A 22,041-nucleotide genomic window follows, 5' to 3' on the forward strand; every position below is an offset into this window, starting at 1 on the left:
ATTGTCAAAAACTGAAAAACGAGAAAATGAATGTTGAATGTTTTACAAATGCACTGCACTAAATCCAATGAAACAAGCCTATTTATGCACCATTTGCAATGAAATATACAAGTGGTCAGTGTTCTTAAATACTGATGATATCCACAATATGCTCAAAAAGTGTATTGTGACATAGTTTATCACAACAATGATAAAATATTGTCATATTGCCCACCACTTTGTGGACATGCATGCAGCTCAGCTTCTGAGGGGAAAGAGTTTAATGAGTTAAAGAGGTCAAAGCTGAAAATTTTGCATATGAAACTCGTAATAAGATAGACAGAAGATAAGCAGGTCACAGTGGCTTAGCTGGTTTGAAGCTGTATTCTTCAGTAATGGAAGATGCCTAGTGCCGGGGGATTGTAAGGAAGAGTTTTTGTGTGTGTGTGTGTGTGTGTGTGTGTGTGTGTGTGTGTGTGTGTGTGTGTGTGTGTGTGTGTGTGTGTGTGTGTGTGAGAGAGACAGAGACTGAGGGTACAGTGTGCTGACAGTATGTCCTGATGTGACTCTGCCTTTGGCTTCCTGTTTTTTATTAGTTTCCATCTTTGCGTGTGCCTGTGTTTCACAAGGTGCTCTACTCAGGCCCTCTAGAACCGACTGCTCTATCAGAATGCGTGACTAAATGGAACCACAACTGTGTATGTGTTTGGTTGGGTTAACATCATCCAAACTTACATGCATCATCAGATATCATCATTTTCATCAATGCCGTGTAATGCTGGGCCTCTGCCAATGTGCAAAGATCTTGAAAGAGTCATTTTTCACTTTAAAAGTGATGCACTTCAAACACTTTGCATGGTCCATCATAAAGAAGGTTTGTTTACTCTGTGTACAACTAAATAGGTTGTTTTTTACTGTTCCTTTGATATAGTCTCTGTCTTATATGTAGATTTTTGTTAGGTTTTTACTTTTTTGAATATTTTGACATAAGTCCAGTTGCCCTTTTGCATTTTGTGAAAATGAGTGGAGCAATAGTTGCAAAATTACTTGGAAAAAAGTGTTGTTACATTGAATTCCATTGCACGAAACAAATGTACAGTTTTCCAGCTTCTTTTCATCGCTTAGAAATAAACAGACTGTTTTTGTTACTATGCCTTTAAGACTAATGCATGTAAATGAGCTTTGTTCCTATTGGCTGCCCTGTATTGTGCCTCATTCAAAGAGCACTCAAGGCTAAAGCAATCCTTAGAACGTAAATGCTCAATATAAACAGCTATAAGCTGAACATTTGTCTAGCTATATCTAAATGAGTTAGTTCTTATGACATCATAGAAACAATAAACTCAAACTTAATCATTTTTGCTGCTTAGTTTTCTCATGTGGACTGTACGTGTTTCTCATGTGGGGACTGAACGATACTTCTTAGGTCTTTATTTTAAAAAAGCGAGGAAAGTACAGTTTTACATGTTATAGGCCCTTTAAAGGAGAGAAAAAGAAAAACATGCTCTCTCTCTCTCTCTCTCTCTCTCTCTCTCTCTGCCCTACTAGGCATGTGTTGTGTCCTCCTTCTGACTTGCATGTGAACAGAAAAGGGAAATTATTGTCTTATACTTCAATTACTAGCCTGCTCTGGCCTACTTTCTCTCACACATGGGGCTTGGTGTTCCGTCCTCCACAAACAGATCCAGCATAAAGCCACGGAATGGAACAAACACTTCCGCTTCCTTTGGAGTAGAAAGAAACATCAGAGCCCATTTGTCCACCTTCTGTCTGCTTTACAGCAGCAAACAGTTCTCAAAACCATAGCAACCTGTAAGTGATTGCTGTTGTTGCATATTGTTCACTAAAAGTGGATCAGGGATGCCTGACTGTGTCTCATCTTCACTAGGTATCACTGTCCACCCTCCGTGCCTCTTCGAGTCCCATCCACAGTGGCTGTCTTTGTCTGGGTCAGATGCCAGGCTGCTTTATTGTTGGCAGATCGCATTGCAGCTGTACCGCGGGGAAGCCAGCAGGTAGATCTGGAACAGGCACATTGTTGGGCGAAACTGGAGCCAGCGGGTCAGCCCATGTTTAGAGAGGCAGTTAATGGGGTTCTCACCCCCACCCAGAGCCTTAACCCCCCAGAGAGTCAACTAGGAATGGCTCTGACCACTGGCCCCAGGCCGCATGGATACAGCGGGACATTGTGCAGAGGAAACACAAGCCTCATGCCCGCCAAGCCATGCCACATTCTCCAGTGCACTGGAGCGATGTAAATGAAGAAGCTTTTTTTCATTGGAATGCCATATCAAGTTTTAAAGTGGTGGATCCGTCAAATTATATATTTACACAGTTTCCACCCTCTCTTTAAAAGTAGCGAATCAGTCAAGGCATGTTTTTTTAAAGCTTCTTGAGCTTTGTGCTGGAGCTGTGAGGCTGATGTAGCTGACAAAGTAACACAGGCGTATGGCTACCAGTTAGCATTATGCAGACTGCATGTTTAAAGCTCCTGGTTTCAAAAGTTTAAAATTTTGTTTTAATTGAAAGACATACCATGGAATAAGTGTTACCAGTGTTGCCATAAGTGGTACCATAACACCATAAGTGGTGTTAATTCAAGAAATGCACTATATGGACAAAAGAATTGGGACACCTACACATCACACCCACAGGAACTTTCATGACATCCCATTCTAAATCTATAGGCATTAATGTGGAGCTGGTCCCCCATTGCAGCTATAACAGCTTCCACTCTTCTGGGACACTTTCTACTAGATGTGTCTGTGGGAATTTTCACAGATTCATCCAGAAGAGTATTTGTGTGGTCAGACAACTGATGTTGGACGAGAGGGTCTGGCTCACAATCTCTGCTCTAGTTAATCCCGAAGGTATTTGATAAGGTTGAGGTCAGATTTCCGTGTGGACCAATTAAGTTCTTCCACACCAAACTCACCCAGCCATGCCTTTATGGACCTTGTTTTGTGCACTGTGGTTCATCCATGCTGGAACAGAAATGGTTCTTCCCCAAACTGTTCCCACAAAGTTGAATGCATACATTTGTCCAAAAGGTCTTGGTCTGGCATTAAGATTTCCCTTCACTAGAACTAAGAGTTCTAGGCTAACCCCTAAAGAACAACCCCATATCATTATCCCTCCTCCACCAAACTTTATAGCTGGCACAGTGCAGTCAGGCAGGTAATGTTTTCCTGGCATTTGCCAAACTCAGACTCATCTATTAGAGTGTCAGACAGAAAAATGTAATTCGTCACTCCACAGAATGCATTTCCACTGCTCCAGAGTTCAGCTGTGGCAGCTTTAAACCGCTCCATTGTGTTTATGTTGATGCCAGAGTAGGTTTAGAACTCTGATTCAGCAGAGTGTTGGTGCTCCTCAGCACTTGGTGGCCCACTCTGTAAATTTACATGGTCTGACACTTTAAGGCTGAGTTGCTGTTGTTCCTAAACGCTTCCACTTTTCAATAATACCACTCACATTTGATCATGGAATATCTAGGAGAGAGGAAATTTACTAAAAAATCTAATAAACGGACTTATTCTAATGTTGGCATGTTATTACAGCACCACACTCGAATTCAGTGAGCTCTTTAGAACCCATACTTTTACAAGTGTTTGGGCAGTGGACTGAATGAAACATCTGAATTCAGTGATGAGGAGGTGTGTCCCAGTACGTTTGTCCATATATTGTATATATGTTAACACAATTTAATTGTAGACAAATGCTGCAAAAAATCCTGCTTAGAACTGCTAGAGCATATCAGAACGCATAACAATTGACAGTGGCGTCTTCCTGGCAATATAAACAGCCGAGCGTCAGTGGCAGTGGTGCGCAACACTGCCAGCAGTGCTAGATGGAACACGCAGCAGACAAGATGTGGTTCAGCCCTACACATTAATGTCCCCTACAAGGAAATAGATCACTTCACTCTCCTTGACTGTTCTCTTTCTGAATACAGAGTAAAATGTGCAAAACATTGAACAAGCTCTCTGTATGTTTATAGATTTAAATTTAGATTACGTTTTGCAGTTAATGTTCAAAAACTCTTCATCTTCAGGCTTTTATCTTATGATGGGTGGACCGTGGACATGTCATGTCAAACACTTGAATGCTTATTAACATTAAGATTATATCTTGATATCTTTCTCTGCCAGTTTATCCTAAAAAGACCAAAAATCATTATAGATAGTAGAAGAAAATCATAGAAAGTGAGTAAATCATTATGCCTCAAATTGTGTTGCGTTGTTAATTAAAGTCAAATAGCACTTGCTTAGTTTCTGACCGTATATGATCACAATTCAAGCATTAAGATTGTTTCAAGCAGTGTAATAAACTCCATAAGCAAGTCTGTTTGATAGTTTGGTGTGATCTGAGGCAAATTTGGGATGATGCAGCTTGTGCGATGCTAATTCATAGCTGAAAGTTTCCATTGCTTCTTAGTTACATTAGCTCCAGTGCAAAACTGAATTTACAAGTTTAATCCACTAAAGTGTTTGCTGATAAACTGTTTGTAAGAGCAACACTGTATGAATTCAATTTTGCACTTGCAAAACAGGACTTTTGTGGGAGTAGCTTTCAAAAAGGCACATATCCGGATAAGAAATGCATATGCAAAGTAGACGAGTGTAAAGCTAGAAAGGTTTAATATATGCACAGTGTGTGCTGAGATCTCGCTGTTCCCTCTAGGCGTCTTGCTGAGGATGTTTAATTTTCAAATCTGACGTTGCTTTGATATGTTCTCCCACCCGCAAACAAAATTAGCTGCTTTGTCCAAAAATGACGGGAAATAACAATCCTCCTGCCCTGGCAATTTCATCTTAATAAGGTGTCACTTCTCGTTTACATGTTTATTTTGGTGCTGTCATGCCTGGATGGTGGTGCTGTCTCAAGATTGTTTCAGGCAAATTGGAAAGTTCAATCTCTTGAGATTGTGAGCCTGAATTGTGATGGGTTCACACTGTATTTTTCCCAGGTTCTGTCTCCTGACAAGGTGTCTCAGAGACTCTGTGGCATGAATTTGCAAGTTCTGTCTCATCTTTAATGCTACTTTGTTCTTCGCCTGTCTTGATTCTCCTGGCCCTACTGGGCTCAGCAGATAGCGTGTTTACTGACAGTGAGACAGAGAAGGAGAGCAAACATGAGGGGGAGGGAGAGGGATAACAAAGCTTCTTTGTTGTGAGGTGGCCATTTTGAGGCCCCTTGGTTTGTAGTGTGGTGTTTTTCAAAAAGGATGGTGCACAGGGATCTCCAAACATCAAAGCTGACTTTAAAGACAGGACTATATCATTTCTGCCATATTCACAAAGGCATATGTCCAGGATTCTTTGGTTGTGGGTTAAAATCGGTGGTCTGAAGTCTGTTTTGAGTTGGATTAGTTTTAGCAGTGAAGGTCCTGTAAAGTAATTTGCGCGTTATTAGACTGGCTGACTTGTATGGGATAAAGGATCTCTGTAAGTTCCCCAATTTACCTAAAATAGGCCAAATCGAATGATCACACAGGTGTTTGCATCCGTTTTATGCATCAGGTGCCCCACTTCCGAACAATAACATGGCGGTGGCAAATGGCAAATAGACTAGCATTAGGCTAGTAAAATGGTTTCACCAAATGCACTGCAAGTCAAAGGTAGTGCTAATAGTGACATCCACTGATGTTGGTGGTGATTTACAATGTAAGTAAAGCCTCATTCACCAATATTTTCCTTTTTTCTTAATCTTGTTCTTGAGATAGGGTCTAAGAAAAAGTGTACAACAGAGCTGTGACGCGTTCTTTGCACCATTGTGCCCTGGAGCTTGTGTAGATTCTGTTCTTACATAAGGACACATCCCAACTAAGAAAACCTTGTTGAATGTCAAAATCTTTGAGAAAACTGCGTAGGTGGGTTTTAAGAAGAAATTTGTCCTTAAGAACAGTTGGTGAATGAGGCCCTCTGCTTTCTTGCATTGTAGGGCTTTTGTCAGATTGTTTTTATTGTACAATGTGCAGTGCAGAACCTGTGACCATAAATTATATCCCATATAGAATTGTCTCAGAATTTGGCCTAGTATTTGCTTATACATAATTTTATTCATTGCAGTGCAACATGCAATAAGTGTGTTAATCTACTACTATTCTCAGTCTCCTATGGTTCAGCTTTGCCGACTATACTCACCAGCAAGCCAAAACATTATGCCTACTAAACTCCGTGTGCCACCAAAAGAGTTCCAGCCCACCGCGGCAGGGACTTTACAAGGCCTCTGAAGGTGCCTTGTTGTACCTCGTTAGCGGAAAATCCTACAAGTCCTGTAAGTTGTGAGGTGGAGGACTCGCTACAGCACATCTCACAGATGCTTAATCGGAGTGAGCCTTGCCGTTTCAGACATGCTCTAACCCAGTCATCTGGCCATATGTACAGCATACATGTTGGTCATGAAAAAACAAAATGTCATGTTGAAATTCTCTCAGAAGGGCAGGAAAATGTGACTGCAATTCTGAAACGAGCCACTAGAAGCGTACTGGTAAGGAGCTGAAAATGAGGGTCTGAAAGTGCCGGTCTGCAATTGGATACTACTGCATTTCCCTTTCGTCCAACACAAAAAAATGACCATCCGTTTAGCATCTAATACATCTCCGACCTCAACATGTGCCTTTGGCACAAGATAATCAATCAAACAGGTAAGTTGAAAAGGGTGGCCCAAGCTTTTTCATATGGCTACAATGGTTCTATCATCTTTTCAAAGGAAATAATACATCCAGATTACTGACTAACATGAGCAGAGGGTAGTGATCATGCTTTTTCCCTAAAGTTGGGGAAGAAGGGAACCTTGTTTTGCTCACATCCTCCTCAGACAGGAAACAGAGGCCAATCTTATCATACGCCAGTGTGTTCATTTTCCTGTGCATTTGTGGTACATGATTGCTGCTAAAGGAGCCAATTATAGAGTTGTGTTCTGCTAGCACTGTGAATGATTCATGTGGTTGACACGGTTCTCGCAAAGAGCCCTGTGGTTTTTCACATTGTTACATAAGCCCAAAGCACGGCAATGAAAATCCAGCCTGATCAGAGGTGCATCCAAACCTGTTCTCCGCTTGGTTTCTCATACCCATGCCTCCCACTGCATCCTGTGGCAGTGGTAAATTTGTCATACCATACTACATCCACTGGGTGGAATTAAGCTGAATGAGTTGCTGTTAAGTAGTATATAAGAGCAGTTGTCCCTCGAAGCTGCTCTGATCTAATTAGCAGAATCGCAGCCACCGCTCTCTGTTTGAAGTGTTCTGTTGGCTTCATGAGATGAAGGTTCTGTTTGTGTTAATTGGCAGGTTGAGCTACAAAAGGCATCTACGCCTTCGCTCCTCATCTGCACACTAACCTGCCGCAACATCATGATGAACTTGATTCTCAGAAGGCTTATTATTAGTGTGGAATGAAGATCATGCCAGACACACAGCAGTGTAAGAACATCAGAAGGTTGGCATTCATGCTGATGACTTTAGTGAACGTAGTGCAGAAAACGTGCATTCTTGTGGAGTTCTTGTGATGTGTGAGAGCTGCCACCTACAGGTGCTCTGTGTCATTACCAGTCTAATTACTTTAAGTCTTATAATGAGTCCTCTGGAGAACATCATGTGAAAAAGAACTTTGGGGATTTCTAATTATTTTTATTTTTTTTTGTCTTATTCTCTTACCCTGGTTACAGAGCTGGCGTCCTCTGTGCATATGCAGCCAATCAGCACCTGAGTTCTCAGCTAAAGACCATGAGGAGGCTGGTAAACAATAACCTGAGGGATTTACATACCTTCGCCAATGACACGCCAGTGGTAAAGAGTCAAGACTTTAACTTCACCATATTCATGAACTGTGATTGATGCATGAGTGGATATATGCTATTATGTCCAAACGTTTCCAGATTCTCCTTCTAATGAGTCCATTAGGCTACTTATTTTCATAGAAAGGCATTAGCAATAGAATGGGAAGCTCTGGAACAGCCACACACAAGATCGTCATGCCTAATGTTAAGCGTCATCTAGAAGGGTATGAAGCCCCCAGCACTGAGCTGTAGAGCAGTAGAACTGAGTTCTCTAGAGTGATGGAGCTCCATCCAGCATCTTTGGGATGAGTTGGTGTGATCCAGAACTGATCATTCAATATCGGTATTGTGCTCTAAATGCAATCAAATTCTCAGTGCAATGTTCCAACAGCTAGTGTAAAGCCTTCCAAAAAGAGTAGAGGCTCTTACTGCAGACACTCCTTATTAATATATTGATTTTAACATAGCATTCAGCGACTAAAAGTTCATTTAACATGGATGGATTCATTCAGGAAGGTGGAATAGGAGGGTGAATAACAGCATTATAAATGTATTTATGCAGGAAAAATGGGATAAGGGGATTTTTTTTCCAAATTGTAGGGTGAATTACATTAACAATCTTTTCTTCATCTCTCACACAGCAAATCGACTATCTAATAAATCAGTATGATACTGCAAAGGACCAAGTGCTCTGTGACCTAGACAGTAAGTACAGCTGTTGTGTCATACATGCTTAAATAAAGATGTCAAAAGGGATGCTGTGGTGTTAAGAACTGCTTTAAGAACTTTTCAATAAATAGTTCTTCAACTTTTTTCTGCATGCCCCCTAGTGGCCAATCCGGCTGCCAGGCGGAAAAAATCTTGGATATTTTAAAATGAATATAATCAAATAGCATATATGTAGCTCAGTTGTCAGATTAAGTAGGACACTGTTTTGAGCTGCTAGCGAGCAATGAGAGCTGTAAGGGGGGGTGAGAACCCTCCACTCTGAAAACAGTTCACACCACAACCACAAAGACCGCTGTGCTGAGATAAAACACCACAACTGCAGGTTTCTTGATATTAAATAAAATTGCATGCTTATAAATGTTGACATTCTTATGAATGTTGATTTGCTCGGTCACCTATTAAGACAAAAATCCAGTTCATTTCCAGTTTTGTCAATCATACACATTTCCATTGAAAATCGTACATCAATGTCAAATATCGTACATCAATGTTCAATTGAACTCCAAATTGGGGCAAAATACATTTTATAGCTACGGTGAAAGGGTTAAATAACTGTTTTTGAATATGAGACACTGTAAATGTGAAAAGTTTTTTGAAGTGTTAAGAATCTCCACATAATATAAACAAAGATTGTATAATTGTGGTCCTTGAGGTCTGGTGTCTAGCACAGTTTGGTGGTTTCCCTGCTCAGACATACCTTAATTGTTAATTACTGGGTTTAGCTTGTGTGTTTTAGCAGGGAAATCATCCAACTGTACTGGACATCCACCCCCCAGGACCAGACATGAAGAACCCAGATTTAATATTAATATAATGTGTACATGCATTAAAGAGAACAGTACCACATAGGAACATTTATCTTTAAGACTGTCTGTGGTTTCCTATGCATTTGTTCTGAAATTAGGTTTGTGTGCGCACAGATGTAGGTGTGTTGTTGGGCGGAAGGATACATGAGGAGCTGGGGAAAGAGGTGCAACCTGCTCTGGACGGAGTACTGAATATGGCTGGAGGTAGTACGCGCCCTCTCCAGTCACTCCTGCTTTATATTTCTTTCTTTTCTTTCAATCCTATTTTTTTAACCCTTAGAAGCCTACAGTTAATATTGCTATTGTGCTGTACTACTAAAAAGTGTTAACATAAGTGTATAATTTAAAAATAAAAAAATATTATAAGGAAAAAATCACGATACTTCAAGAAAATTTCACAATACATGATGTACTACAATGTTTATTTTTTCTGACATCTGAAGGTGGAACAAAAAAGAACCAGTGTTGGCACAGTAAAAACAACCGAATACAGTCATTCAGTGTTTCACATAATGCACTAAATCTAATTAAACAGATCTGTGGCATGCAACCATCCCCTGGGCCCCGATGTTTGCCACTGGGATCGAACATGAGGCAAATTAAAGTGGCTTCGCCGTGGGACCAGTGTCCCCCATTCCTTTGCGGATTTCATTCTCTCCCCACTGTCTTTGCAGGCCTTCGTCTGGGCCCAGAGCTTGGGCCCTGCCTTCCTGATGGCCCTCGCTGCCATCTTCAGAGCCCAGGGGACTGCCGCATGCCATATGATCTAATTATGCTCTTTTTGTAATGTAGTTTATCACAATAACAGTAAATGTTGTCATATTGCCCGGGCCTCGCTGTAAGTGAGAAATAATTGACATAAAATTATAACATGCCAGTGATAACTGTGACTTCTGAGGGTTACACTATTATCTTATTTCTCTTGCATTACAATCCCCACAATAACTCTGTAGATTATAAATTGTTATAACACCAATAGGTTCTTCTCTTGTTAGTTCACTTGTCAGTGTCTTAAAAATTCTCTCTTGTCTTTGGCCAATTAGTCAAAGTGGAGAAAGCTATGAAAGGTAACCACTGCTAAACCCTGACTGGTTCTCCCTATGGCCTCATCCCAGTGAACGTGCTTGGTTCCTTTCTTATTCCCCCCTCAGTCTTATTCCCCCCTCAATACCTTTGCCCAGTGGAACCTGCCCAACCTGAGTGCTGTCCTCAAGATATTTATTAAGTTGTGTTTGTGAAAAATCGAAAGGATATCTTTACTTTAAGGAACTCAGAATGCTAACACTGCTAATTATGAATGAAAGCTAGAAGAGGCTGATTAGCATTACGCAAACAATGAATGAAAGTTAGAAGGAGCTGAATAGCTTTATGCTAGTTAAAGCGTGCTATTGGTCCAAACTAGTTGCAATTCAGTGTTAGCAGTGTTATCATTTTGAGATCTTTTTATTTCAAATTAAAGTGTGAAGTGTGATGGCATCATCCCCTGATCTCCTTACTTAGTGTTGTTACTGCTGTTACTGCATGTCAATGATGTTCTTAAAAATTGAAAAAAATTATACCGAAGGCCTGCTAATGTGTGTAACAGTCAGTCTGAGTAACTGTGTGTCACCCTCACAGTGATGCGGGACACCAAGGAAGCTTTGGAGAACGTGAGTGTGACGTTGGAGACTCTACAGGAGGGCACAGGGAAGCTGCAGTTTAACCTGAGCGTGGTGCGAGCGGGACTCAGCAACGCTCTCAGTGACCCGGCCTGTGCAGATACCCTCTCGCCCACAGCTCAAATCTGCCGCAGTATTCGGAGCTCTCTCGCCCAGCTTGAGATCAGCGCCAACTACTCTGGGGTGCAGTTCAGCTTGTCTCTCTTTTTAAAGGAGTTATATCATGAAAAAGCTAATATTTATCGATTTATTCTAATTTTAGCTGTTTTTTTTTGGTGTACAGCATAAACATTCGTAAAGATTCAAAACATACAGCTCAATCCCTCAATACCATATAAGAAAATTAAGCCAACATATCGTAGTTCTGATCCACATTTAAAGTTGCACTATGTAAGATTTTTTGTTGAAATTGAAGGAAGTAGTACAGGGAGATTCACTCGAAAGAGGCCCCAAATATTGTTTAGTACCTCTTGCTAGGGCGAAGCAATCTAAACGAAACAACATGCAATGTGCCTCTCAGTATATGGAGCTTCGAACAAGCCAAGATTCCCATGCATCACAGCGATGTGGTAAGTGCAGGACAGCCATCACGATATTTAACCTTCGTTTGCAATTTCCGGGGACGGACCCCAATACCCCTTCATGTGTCTGGCAGAAAAATGAAGATCACTTCCAGCATCGCATGTAATGCAATTGATCACATGTCAAGGTATGTAGTGTATTTTTGGTTTAGATTGCTTCATCTAACAGGAATTACAACAGAATATTTGGGGCCTCTTTCAATCGAATCTCCCTGTATTACAGAGTCAGAAGAGAAAAAAAACTAAAATGAATCTGCTGTGTAACGCCTGGAAAAATAATTTGAAAGTCAGACCTGTTGGATCAGTTTTTCAGGCAACGTCATGCATCTTTACAAATTAACGTCACGCACAGGCTCAAAATAAGATCCAAATTGAATAAGATCCGGCTCAGTGTTTAGGCCTTAAATGCAAAATCAACATTATTCCAATGACAATAGTAGATAGTTCACTCACATCTTCATAAAACACATCCATCAGTTCTCTGTGAATTCTCTACTTTTAACATGATCGGACTCATCAGAATCATCCACTCTGGGAAGGTGTCGGAATTGTTTTTATATCAAAATCACAATTTGAATAAGTGCAACAAGCATTGCAAGATGTTCTTCCTCATGTTGCATGCAATTACATATTCCCACCAGAGAGGTCACCAAATTCCCAAATCTTACATAGTGTAGCTTTAAGCTTGGGTTGCTTTTTGAAGCAGTTTAATATGGTTGAAAGAAATGTAGGGTGAAATTGAATTATGATGGTGTTATGAATAAACTTTATGGAAAAATGTGAGAAATGCTTAGAATCTAGCCCTGTTAACAGCTGTCTTGGCTTCCTTTCACAAATTCCCTCATCCTTGAAAAACTGAGCAAGATATTGTGTCTTTCAGCTGCCTGACGTGACTGACCAGTTGAACAAAGTGAACGAAGTTTTGAAGACTGATCTCAGCCTCACTGTTCAGAGGGTAAATGTACCACGTTATTTATCTACTGTATGCTTGGGTTACTGTAATCTCTTTCTTTGGGTAGTGTACTTTTTTTTATGGTTATTAGACTCATGGATTTGAAAAGCTATTCTTTCACTAATACTTTTATCTCTGGTCCTGCAGGGGCTTTTGGCCTTTAATGATACCCCAACCATGGTTACAGACCAGACCAGAAATGTTGCAGAAGGTCAGGCACATGAATGCATGTTCCTTCCACCCAGTATATGCCATATGCAATCTGCTATGCGTCAATATGCTTAAAACAAAATCCTTCTTGTCTCATATTTTCTGAATGTTTCTAGGAGTCAGAGGTATATTGGATGGTATCGGCAGCAACATTACCAGTTTCTCCAGGCTGTTTCCAATCCAGAGCTCCCTGAACAACTTCACCGTTTTTATCAGTCACACACACTCACGTATTGAAGATATCTACCCAGAGATTGACCAAATAGACTTCTACAGGTATTTTAGCTATGTGACTGATAGAATTCAGAAGAGATGTAGTAGCATATCTTTTAGTACTTGACAACCCTTTAATGCTAAGGCACAAAAAATGACTTTCTTTTTTTTTATCTGCTTTTCTCATTTAATAATGTGATTTTATTTTGACACTGGCATTTAATAGAAATACAATTCATTTGTGTTCCCATGATGAAAAAAATCAATAATAAGCCCATAGCATTGTGAACTCCATTCTGAAAGTGTGCATGTGCCCATTCAGAAAATACTGCTGTGCATCCAATAATAAGGACAGCATGGTGCTTTTTAATACAGTGATAGAAAACACTGTTGCAAGCGAGAAACCTGGTCATTTTACTATGGCAAACTTGGATATACAAGTAGTCCAACTACTCTGGCAGCAGAGTTGAAAAAGATAAAGACAAAGCCTCTTGATGTTTTACCAATGAGAAGTTAGGTTTGATTGGCTTACTTGGCTTAATTTTCAAAGTCGTATGCATTGATTGTTCATCTTGTTTTCACATTTCTTTACATCCATTGTAATATTCTTGATTTATGTCCTACCTTTTTATATTTTAACACCTGCAGATGGATCTGTTGCATCACCCTCTGCTGCATGGTGGTGCTCATCTTATCCTTCAATTTCCTTGGTCTGCTGTGTGGAATTCTGGGATTTGACCGACATGCCTCTCCTACAACCCGTGGCTGCGTGTCGAACACCGGAGGGAACCTGCTCATGGCGTAAGTGCAGATGATACATTCAGACTTATGCTGGAAGTGTGCTCTGTCAGAGTTTTCAGGGTTTTATCTAAGCCATTGTATCTATAACTTACACTATTTTTGCATCTCTCAGTGGGGTGGGGTTCAGCTTCCTGTTCTCCTGGGTGCTCATGGGAGTGGTGACAGCCACGTTTGTGGTGGGGGGCAATCTGGAGAAGCTGGTGTGCGAGCCTTTCAACTCTAGGCAGCTTTTCAAGGCAAGACGCTATACACCAACACTATATTCCATCGACTTCAGGATACTAGGTGCTGAAGATAAATTATTATCGTACGGGCGTATATCACAAGAAAATGTTGCATATGGCTCCTTATGATTAATATAATATAAAAGAATATAATATATAATTATTTTGAACAGCAGATCCTAAGATGATGTGTCAAATTCTCTACTTTAGAATGGATTTTAAACTGTTATGTTGTTTAGGTGCTGGACACCCCACACCTGGTGAACCCTACATGGAGGAACTTCATCCCTGGCTATCTATATAATGATCCTGATATGGACCTCACTGTGGAAAATGTGTACAGGTGAACGTTCTAGCTGTCATCTGAATAAGATTAGCATTGAAGCTTTCAAAGTCATGTCATAGGAAACTGAATCTCTCACTTTTAATAACATTTTTGAGGTGGTTAAATGTATGTAAACACTTTTAAAGTTTCAAAATCATTTACTCCATACACTGTTAGAAATAAAGGTAGTAAACTGTCACTGGGGCAGTACCCCTCTTGTCACTGGGGTGGGGCCCTCTAGGGTACGTCTCAGTATCTTTAATCAGGGAACATAATTGTACCATAATCTATTGAAATTATATTTTATAAGTTGAATTGACTCCACACACCCCGTCTTTTCTCCAGGATTTTCTTTTTACTGTTCTGTTTTAATACATTTGGTTATGAAAAAGGTACAAATATGTACCTACCTGGATTATTTACCCTGAAAAACCTATTTAAGGTACACAATTGGGCCTTAAAAGCACTGTTGCACCTTTCAGGGAACATTTACATGGTTTGTACCTTGATGAATAAAAGTAAACCTGCACAGAACCTTTATTTCTAACAGTGTACAGTGGGAATATGTGGGAAATGGGCTGCAAAAATGGCCCATACATGGTCCTGTAAAGTCATGAAAGCCAACACTTATATACCAATTTAATGTGCACCTATTCAGTCTGGAGCAGTTTAGACCACTCTGAAGCTATAAGGAGTCTTTCAGTCCAGACTGAAGCAGATTGCAGGGTAGCCAGTCAGAACAGTGGTTATTTTCATATATCAGTCTTAAATGCACAGGAAGAAAAACAGACTGTTTAATTCTGAGAGGTTGGAAAATGGGAAAACAATCATGTAAAAAGTTTTGCCATTTAATTTTTTTAAGTGAACCTCATGAAACAAATATAAATGTAGGATATGAGTCCTTTAACGAAATTTCCGATCACATCTGTTGTCAAATATGTCAAAAACATAACAATTTGGAGAGAAACCAAAGTTGTTGTGGTTAAAATCAGGCTAAACAGTTTACATTTCAATCAATACAAGTCTGATGCCATATTCATTTATGTGCCATTGTGTCTGCCCATCAGATGAAACTCAGAGGCATAAGTACAAAGTTTCAACTGTTGTGATTTCCAATATTACATATTTCATTTTATGGGCGCTTTATCACTGCAGCTCTACACTCATGTAAACATTTCTTCATTCCAAAAGAGGGCAGCAAAGAATAACAATAATAAATACACCATTCAGAGCAAAAACAGTGTTTTTTTATCAGATAACTGAACTGTAGTTGCTAATTAGATTTCTGTCTTAACTGCCCCTCCTTCTTTATTCCAGTAACTGTAAGGAGAACAGGGGGATTTATTCTGCCCTTCACCTGGATAAACTGTTCAACATCTCAGCCTTGCTCAATACCAGTGTGGTGAGTAGATTAATGGATTAAAGGTGCTACATCTTAGGTATAATTAAATTCCATAAAAATATACAGATGTGTTGTGTCCAGTTTCTTTGTTAATTAAACCCCATCTCCATATTGTTGAAAGGCACTTTTACTTACAGTATATGGTCTGGCTGTTGTAGAAAGCACCTTGTAAATACCACAAAGAATTAACGTTAACACCACTATGAGCCAGTGGCTCTGCTTACATTGCTGTGATTCATGAAGCACTTCAACCTATCATGTATTAATTATTTATATTTCCAGAAGTGTCTTCTATATTGCCAGGGATGTGTATACTTTTATTACACTGCTGATAGACAGCTGTAAATATTGGATAGCCTTGGTCAAATTACATGATATTTTTTTTTGTTTGTTTTTAAAGTAAAAAGAAGTTAGTACAACATCTGGAGTAAACATTTCTTCCAAATCTAAGAAACAATTACAATTTATTTGCTGAATGTAAAATATGTAAATATAATATAGCATATTAAATAATATATTATGAACCAAATTTAATAAATTGAAACCTAAAAAAGTGCAGCATGAGCAAACCTTTAGTTAATGCAGTAGTGTTATTTTTTTTGGAAGGTCTCAGAATGTATTTTGACTCAAGTAAACCATTCCAGTTCATTATAAATTATGTAATGCATCAAACCCCTCAAGGTGTTATGCTTACACTCAACAGCCATGAACTCATCAACGCATCTAACTAAGGATCTGAAACTAACGAAAACTGACTCTTTCCAAGCTGCTTGCTTGTAATCTCCACTGTCTGAAATATTAAGAAATGGAAGTCAAGACAAAATCTTTGAAACTGCGCTTTGAATTGTGAGGTATGCAGAGCAAAACCCCCATATCACTACCACAAATCTACCTAAATATTTGGCTAGCACAGGCACGTTAATAGTGATGCACTAGAACACTGCAGTGTTGTTGCACACATACGACACAGAATGGTTATCATAAGGATGCCTTAACTGAATACAAAAGTATGAAAAATGCATGGAGCCACATTCTGAAGAAACAGAAAGTGAAATCTCTCAATGGGAGTGCATCTATTTCGCTTTGGGATTACAACCCCAATTCCAATGGGTTTCAAAATTAGTGAATATTTGCAAAAAACAATAAAATCTATCTGTTTGAACATTAAATATCTTGTCTTTGTAGTGTATTCAATTGAATATAGGTTGAAAAGGATTTGCAAATTATCATATTCTGTTTTTATTTATGTTTTACACAATGTCCCAACTTCATTGGAATTGGGGTTGTATATGGCGGCCAGTGGCACAGAAAACGTTGTTGGGAAAGAGGGCAGAAAGAATTCATAAATCCCAGAAGACATTGTCCCACTGTCAGTGATGAAGAAAAGAGGTTGGATATTACAACAAGACAATGATCCAAAACATACATCAAAATCAACTTCAAAATACTTCTTAATTAAGGATTGAAATGATGTTCACCCATCCCCAGACTTGAATATTACTAAAAATCTCTGATTAGATCCTAAACATGCATAAAAGACGACCTATTCATATTTCTAAACTAAAGAAAATAAAATCAGAAAATTAAAAAAAACTAATTCAAGAAGTGAAAGACTACAAGAATTATTCGTAGGCTGTGATTTCAGCCAAAGAGGATCTAAGTATTGACTGAAATGTTGGTTAAACGTATGTTGAAGCCACTTTTTTGTCTTTTTTTCCCAATGTGTTAAATTCATCAATTAAATATTATTATTGTGCATTAAATGCTGAAATATATCATATTTAGTTTACATAGTTTGTTCCACCCAGAGGTGACATTAACGTCTTTTCACTTAAAGAAATCAACAAAATGTGTAATTAACCAGGGGTGGCCAAACTTTAACTACTGTGCTCTACCCTGGGCTCGGCGATAAAATGATAACAATAATTATTGCGATATAACTTTTCCTCGATAGAGTGATAAGAAAGGTTTAAGAAAATCTCACCATTCTCACACGTTCTAGTGAAAGCCCTGTTGGCATTTTCTACTGCAAGGAAGGCAACACTACTCTGCTGTCGTGAGGTGAAGGCGCACTTCTGAGTTTTTCGACATGATTAGAGATGAAGAGTGAAATGAGTCTTTAGCAGTGTCTGAAATGTGGAGTTATACATTCCCTGTTTGAGTGGAGCGACCGGTGATCTGTTCTCCTGTGACCAAGTGTGAGTGATGAGATAAGTGGCGTAACTGTACTGACCTACAGTGAACTCACCTCTTTCCTTACATCCTAACAAGCTTTAGCAGCGTTAAATTACGTCTGCTCCTCTGAGCTAAAGTGCTGTTACAGTGCTCAGTCACATTTAAGGATTAGTCATTCCCAAGCAGTGAAAGTGAAAGAAAGAAGTGTCCACTAGCTGGTGTTTGAATACTGTGATGTGCTCTGGCATGGATGTGGTAGGAGTGATAGTAAGGTAGTAACGTATTGTGATCCATCACTGGCCTACCGAGCCAGCTAATGTTTGCTGTGTGTACTAAGTTGATGTTGTTGAGAAACTAAATGGTTTAGCACTGTTGTTGGCCACTTGTTTAGCATTTGTAATGGGACAGCCGAGCGCTCGTCACCAGACAGCTAAAAATAATCTTTTCTCTCTTAAATTATGACTATTACAAAAACTGCGTTCTTTTCCAGCTGATAAAAACAGCTCACCAGACACTTTCTCCCACTTTCCCATGACAGATTTGTGAAACTCACCACTGTTTGGTGAGTGTGTGTGATGTTATGACTATAAAGGATAGTTTAAAACAGCAATGAACAACCCAGGAGCAAAAATCAGCCTTCAAACTGGAAAGTGTTTATCTGTGTTTACATTTTACTGTGTTTATCGTGATAACATTTTTGGCCATATTGCCCAGCTCTGGCTGTTTCTCCGCTGCTGTTTAGAAGCAAATAACAAGAGATAGAGTGTATTATACCACTGTTATCGGAAATTGTCTATAATCCAATTTTACTGCTCAATAAACATTAAATATGGTAGACAGTCAGGATAAGAAAACAGCTCTGACACTGAGCAAGGCCAGAGCCACGTCTGGCAGAATTAGCCTGCACTCACCCCGTGTTATCTTACATCTTGAATCCATGCCAGTCTTACCTAACTGCAAGCACATTATACCCCTTGATTTCCTTTTACTTCATCCTGCGAGTCTGCAGCCAGCTGGCAAGCTTAGCAGCTTCTTCTGCTGTTGATGGAGAGAGCCAGCCAACACAATGCAAATAACTCATTTCCTTAGGCAGGCATGGCTGCGTGCCTTGTCAGATGGCAGTTATGCTGTACTTCACACCCTAACTTTCAAATTTTTATTACCCATCAAACATGTTTGATGGTTAATAAACTTAATTATGTGCTGTTGACTTTAGTTATTAGCGGTGGATAGCTGTAGATTTGTTTCCTCATGCTTTTACTACCCACAGAGACACATAATGTTAGCTTTCCTGGCTGGCATGGTATCTGTCTTGCTAAACGTTATTGTGAAGGAGCTTCAGTGTGAACATTTCAGTTGCTCAGGGCAACAGCTTACTGTGGATGGAGCCTGTCTCTGTTAGGTTACAAGGGTCTTTCTCTTCTGCATTGCATAATGCTTTTTAACTGGATGTAAACAGTTTGTTTTTCTCTCATGGTTATGTAATTGCTGTTTTTTTTCCCTCTGGCCATGTATGAATATAATTTAGAGGGTGTTCATACCATAAACTATATCTCTGCTGAATTACAGTCCCAGACAACTCTTTTTACTGTTTTTATGGCTAAATATTAATTATATTCTTTGACTAAATTGCAATGGCGATAGAAATGTTGCATATAAACTGCTTTCATTTGAAGAGTAAGCTTAATGTGTACAACCCCAATTCCAATGAAGTTGGGACGTTGTGTAAAACATAAATAAAAACAGAATACAATGATTTGCAAATCCTTTTCAACCTATATTCAGTTGAATACACTACAAAGACAAGATATTTAATGTTCAAACGGATAAACTTCATTGTTGTTTGCAATTGTTCACTTATTTTGAATTTGATGCCTGCAACACGTTCCAAAGAAGTTGGGACAGGGGCATGTTTACCACTGTGTTACATCACCTGTCCTTTTAACAACACTCAGTAAGCGTTTGGGAACTGAGGACACTAATTGTTGAAGCTTTGAAGGTGGAATGTCGTATTTTGTGCTTCATAATGTGCCACATATTTTCAATGGGCGACAGGTCTGGACTGCAGGCAGGCCAGTCTAGTGCCCGCACTCTTTTACTACGAAGCCACGCTGTTGTAACACGTGCAGAATGTGGCTTGGCATTGTCTTGCTGAAATAAGCAGGGACGTCCCTGAGAAAGACGTTGCTTGGATGGCAGCATATGTTGCTCCAAAACCTGTATGTACCTTTCAGCATTAATGGGGCCTTCACAGATGTGCAAGTTACCCATGCCATGGGCACTAACACACCCCCATACCATCAGAGATGCTGGCTTTAGAACTTTGTGCTGATGACAATCCGAACAGTCCTTTTCTTCTTTGGCCCGGAGGACACGGCGTCCATGATTTCCAAAAACAATTTGAAATGTGGACTCGTTAGACCACAGGACACTTTTCCACTTTGCGTCAGTCCATCTCAGATGAGCTCAGTCCCAGAGAAGCCAGCGGCGTTTCTGGGTGGTGTTGATATGTGGCTTTCACTTTGCATGGCAGAGTTTTAACTTGCACCTGTAGATGGAGCGACAAACTGTGTTCACTGACAGTGGTTTTCTGAAGTGTTCCTGAGCCCATGTGGTAATATCCATTACAGAATGATGTCGGTTTTTAATGCAGTGCTGCCTGAGGGATCGAAGGTCACGGGCATTCAATGTTGGTTTTCTGCCTTGCCGCTTACTTGCAGAGATTTCTCCAGATTCTCCGAATCTTTTTGATGATATTATGGACTGTAGATGATGAAATCCCTAAATTCCTTGCAATTGCATGTTGAGAAACATTGTTCTTAAACTGTTGGACTATTGTGGTGAACCTCGCCCCATCCTTGCTTGTGAACGACTGAGCCTTTCAGGGATGCTCCCTTTATACCCAATCATGACACTCACCTGTTTCTAATTAACCTGTTCACCTGTGGAATGTTCAAAACAGGTGTTTTTTGAGCATTCCTCAACTTTCCCAGTCTTTCGTTGCCCCTGTCCCAACTTCTTTGGAACGTGTTGCAGGCATCAAATTCAAAATGAGTGAATATTTGCAAAAAAACAAAGTTTATCCGTTTGAACATTAAATATCTTGTCTTTGTAGTGTATTCAGTTGAATATAGGTTGAAAAGGATTTGCAATTCATTGTATGTTGTTTTTATGTTTACACAACGTCCCAACTTCATTGGAATTGGGGTTGTATTTGGAACACTTGCCTTTGGATTTTAACCTTTCCATAGCATGTTTTAATTTTGTTGACAAAAATGTCAACCAGTGATATTGGCTTTGTATGCAAGTGAATGCTAGATTGAAGGAAAGTGTTTTTGTGTATGTAAGTGAGCTGATGTTAGCATAGTAGCAAATTCATTGCTTTCAACCTGTCTAGTTGTGTTACATTGCTGCTCTAAACAAAGCTTGTTACAATTTCTCATTGGGTTGAATGGGATTTTTGTAAAGCTTTCCCAGCCTAGCAGCTCTAGTTGTGGAACAAAGTGGCACTGTTCCCAGAGTAGACTTTAGAAGTGTGGGTGCTTGAAATGTGCTACTCTATTTTAACAGATTAATTTCTCAAAAATGACTCTAATCCACAACTATCATATGTTTTCTTCCATTTAGTTCTTTAAGGCACCTTAACACTGCTGTGGTTTGTTGTTCTCCTTCACTAGTACACTAAGGACATGGCCCAGAAGTTTGAAGGCGTGAAGGTGGATCTGAGGTCAATCATCCTGCTGGACTCAGAGGGCAAAGAGAACCTCATCAGCTTCACAGAAACTGGGATTGGAGAGATCAACTTTGCTGCATATCTGGAGGAGGTACGCTCTCACATGGATTCCAGTGCCTACTAGGACATTGGTATGCCTTGCAATACTTTCAAAAATAATTAAATAATCTTTTATGGAATTTGGTGAAAGATTGACTTGCATTATTTTGACCAAAATGATTTGCATTTTGTGAACCATTTGAAGGCTTTGATTCACCCAAACATCAGAAAAGTCTGTTATTGGTCAGGATGCTTAGCTGAAACCACAAAACATTCAATGATTAGCTAAAGGCTTATTCATGTATCACAGACTTTGCATCAGTATTGCAAAGGCTGTTTTTGTTAAATGCAGTGTACACAATACAGTCATATGCAATACAAATAATAGACAAATGTTCAACAAATAGTTTAAGTTATTATTGATTATAA

General features: G+C 39.5%; 1 protein-coding gene across 15 annotated transcripts in view; it reads left to right on the top strand.

Annotated features, from left to right (window-relative positions):
- The window catches only part of prom1a (prominin 1a), a 109,840-nt gene that overhangs the window by 69,262 nt on the left and 18,537 nt on the right, over positions 1-22,041 (top strand). For 10 of the 15 annotated variants that reach the window (XM_037540602.1, XM_017692060.2, XM_017692068.2 and 7 more), the window contains 13 exons: positions 7,654-7,774; positions 8,406-8,469; positions 9,414-9,503; positions 10,343-10,366; positions 10,917-11,140; positions 12,419-12,493; positions 12,638-12,701; positions 12,817-12,976; positions 13,562-13,714; positions 13,827-13,950; positions 14,178-14,281; positions 15,581-15,665; positions 21,518-21,664. In XM_037540602.1, coding sequence (XP_037396499.1) covers positions 7,654-7,774; positions 8,406-8,469; positions 9,414-9,503; positions 10,343-10,366; positions 10,917-11,140; positions 12,419-12,493; positions 12,638-12,701; positions 12,817-12,976; positions 13,562-13,714; positions 13,827-13,950; positions 14,178-14,281; positions 15,581-15,665; positions 21,518-21,664 — 1,435 coding nt within the window. The remainder of the gene's footprint in view (positions 1-7,653; positions 7,775-8,405; positions 8,470-9,413; positions 9,504-10,342; positions 10,367-10,916; positions 11,141-12,418; positions 12,494-12,637; positions 12,702-12,816; positions 12,977-13,561; positions 13,715-13,826; positions 13,951-14,177; positions 14,282-15,580; positions 15,666-21,517; positions 21,665-22,041) is intronic. The other 5 variants (XM_017692059.2, XM_017692063.2, XM_017692064.2 and 2 more) reach the window with 1 other exon arrangement.

This window comes from Pygocentrus nattereri, chromosome 8 (genome assembly GCF_015220715.1).
Source record: "Pygocentrus nattereri isolate fPygNat1 chromosome 8, fPygNat1.pri, whole genome shotgun sequence".
In the NCBI taxonomy this organism is placed as follows: Eukaryota; Metazoa; Chordata; class Actinopteri; order Characiformes; family Serrasalmidae; genus Pygocentrus; species Pygocentrus nattereri.